Source organism: Triticum aestivum, chromosome 7D (assembly GCF_018294505.1).
Source record: "Triticum aestivum cultivar Chinese Spring chromosome 7D, IWGSC CS RefSeq v2.1, whole genome shotgun sequence".
Classification (NCBI taxonomy): domain Eukaryota; kingdom Viridiplantae; phylum Streptophyta; class Magnoliopsida; order Poales; family Poaceae; genus Triticum; species Triticum aestivum.
Window position 1 is genome coordinate 445393108 of NC_057814.1, and position 1592 is coordinate 445394699.

A 1592-nucleotide genomic window follows, 5' to 3' on the forward strand; every position below is an offset into this window, starting at 1 on the left:
ACCATCTGAAATAAACACGGACAAACCCACAGACAGGTCAGGTTCCCCCCAAGAAACTAGCAAGTTTTCCAGAAGCAAGCCAGCTTCTGTTTGCATGAGGCCAGCAGTTAAATCAATTTTTTCAGTGCCACCTCAATGGAGTTGATTAATTAATATGTTTGAATTTTGAACCATATATAAACCTCAAGAACAGAAAAAATGAAACAAAGTGGTCTTCCAGAAAAAAAGAAATCCAGGATTGACCACAGTTCCAGGAACCTGAACACTAGTCAACCAATTTCTGTTGATGACTGAACTCACAGGGCTTTATAATTACAATTGTCATGTAATGTCAGTTTTCTTCAAATAGTATTTCTACAAATTTGTTGGACACAACAAAACCTGCTGGGATCAGAAGATAGCAGTGTGGACCTAATATCGACTTACTAAACAAGATGGTTCCAACAATAGTGTCAAAACGGCAGGTTAGTTAGCTACTCCCTCTGTCCCATAATATAAGAGCGTTTTTGACACTAGTGTGGTGTCAAAAACACTCTTATATTATGGGACGGAGGGGGTAGTTACTAAAAGCTGGTCAAACAAGGGATTAATTACACTTCTCATGAGGAAACTACCTGGTTGCCTCCAGAACTTTGAACAGTAACCAGGAATGATGTATTTAACACACATTTTTCTGACACATGATAACACTCAGCTATGCATTGCAGCCCTAATCCCTATGTATTATCATACCTTAAAGACCTCCCCCTCTGACAGGGAAGCTTCATCAACCTTGTCATTCAACCAAATAAAAATTGGTCGCAGAAGAACCACCGCACACTCAATCTTTTCAGAGGCAACACGAACAATGAAGATCCGGAGCATGTCTTGTATCACCATCAAGGCCTATGCGGTTCAATAGCTATATAAGTATTTGCTATAGTGAAAAGTCATTTGCTTTGGATGAAAAAGCACCAGATACAAACAAATCCAGAACATACCGAAGTAGCAAAGTTGTCAATGACACGTGCAAGTCTATCAAGTTGTGGCATCAACCTTACAAGTAATACAGACACATGTTCAGGGCGCAGGTGCCAGTTCACATGTTTCTCAACTTGAGGCCCTAGAATTGTTGCAGTACTCAAAGATCTAATAGCACTCAGAGAAGGAACTTCGACATTCCACATCCATATGCCTTCATCTGGGAAAAGATCACCCTTCAAGCACAGAGAAACATACACGAATGAGAATCAATACCGATCTTACAATTCTGCCACCTGCGTTTTTTGATGGAAACAAGTAGACATATTAAGGATACAAGAGATACAAGCGTAAATAAACGGCTTACCAAGAGACAAAGAAGGCTGCAGGCATCTTTTGGACCTAATGGTACTGATGCATTAGTAGGCTCAACATTTTCAAGAAGGCAATGAAATAGGCCAGGTGTCCAATTATACAGTGGCCAGCAAGCAAGTGCTGAGGTAATAAGCTGGCAAACCACACCAAAGCTTACAGCAAAACTAGGTAACATGAAAGACAGATCGGCCGCACAAGCTGCTAGTCTTGGGCTGAAATTATACAACAACAAAATATTATGTAAGATAGGGGAATAG

The 1592-nt window shown here is 40.3% G+C and overlaps 1 protein-coding gene across 2 annotated transcripts in view; it reads right to left on the bottom strand.

Annotated features, from left to right (window-relative positions):
- The window catches only part of LOC123164557 (protein virilizer homolog), a 16900-nt gene that overhangs the window by 5853 nt on the left and 9455 nt on the right, over positions 1-1592 (bottom strand). For both annotated transcript variants that reach the window (XM_044582086.1, XM_044582085.1), the window contains exons 17-19: positions 1328-1547; positions 981-1196; positions 733-885 (exon numbers count right to left, since the gene is read on the bottom strand). In XM_044582086.1, coding sequence (XP_044438021.1) covers positions 733-885; positions 981-1196; positions 1328-1547 — 589 coding nt within the window. The remainder of the gene's footprint in view (positions 1-732; positions 886-980; positions 1197-1327; positions 1548-1592) is intronic.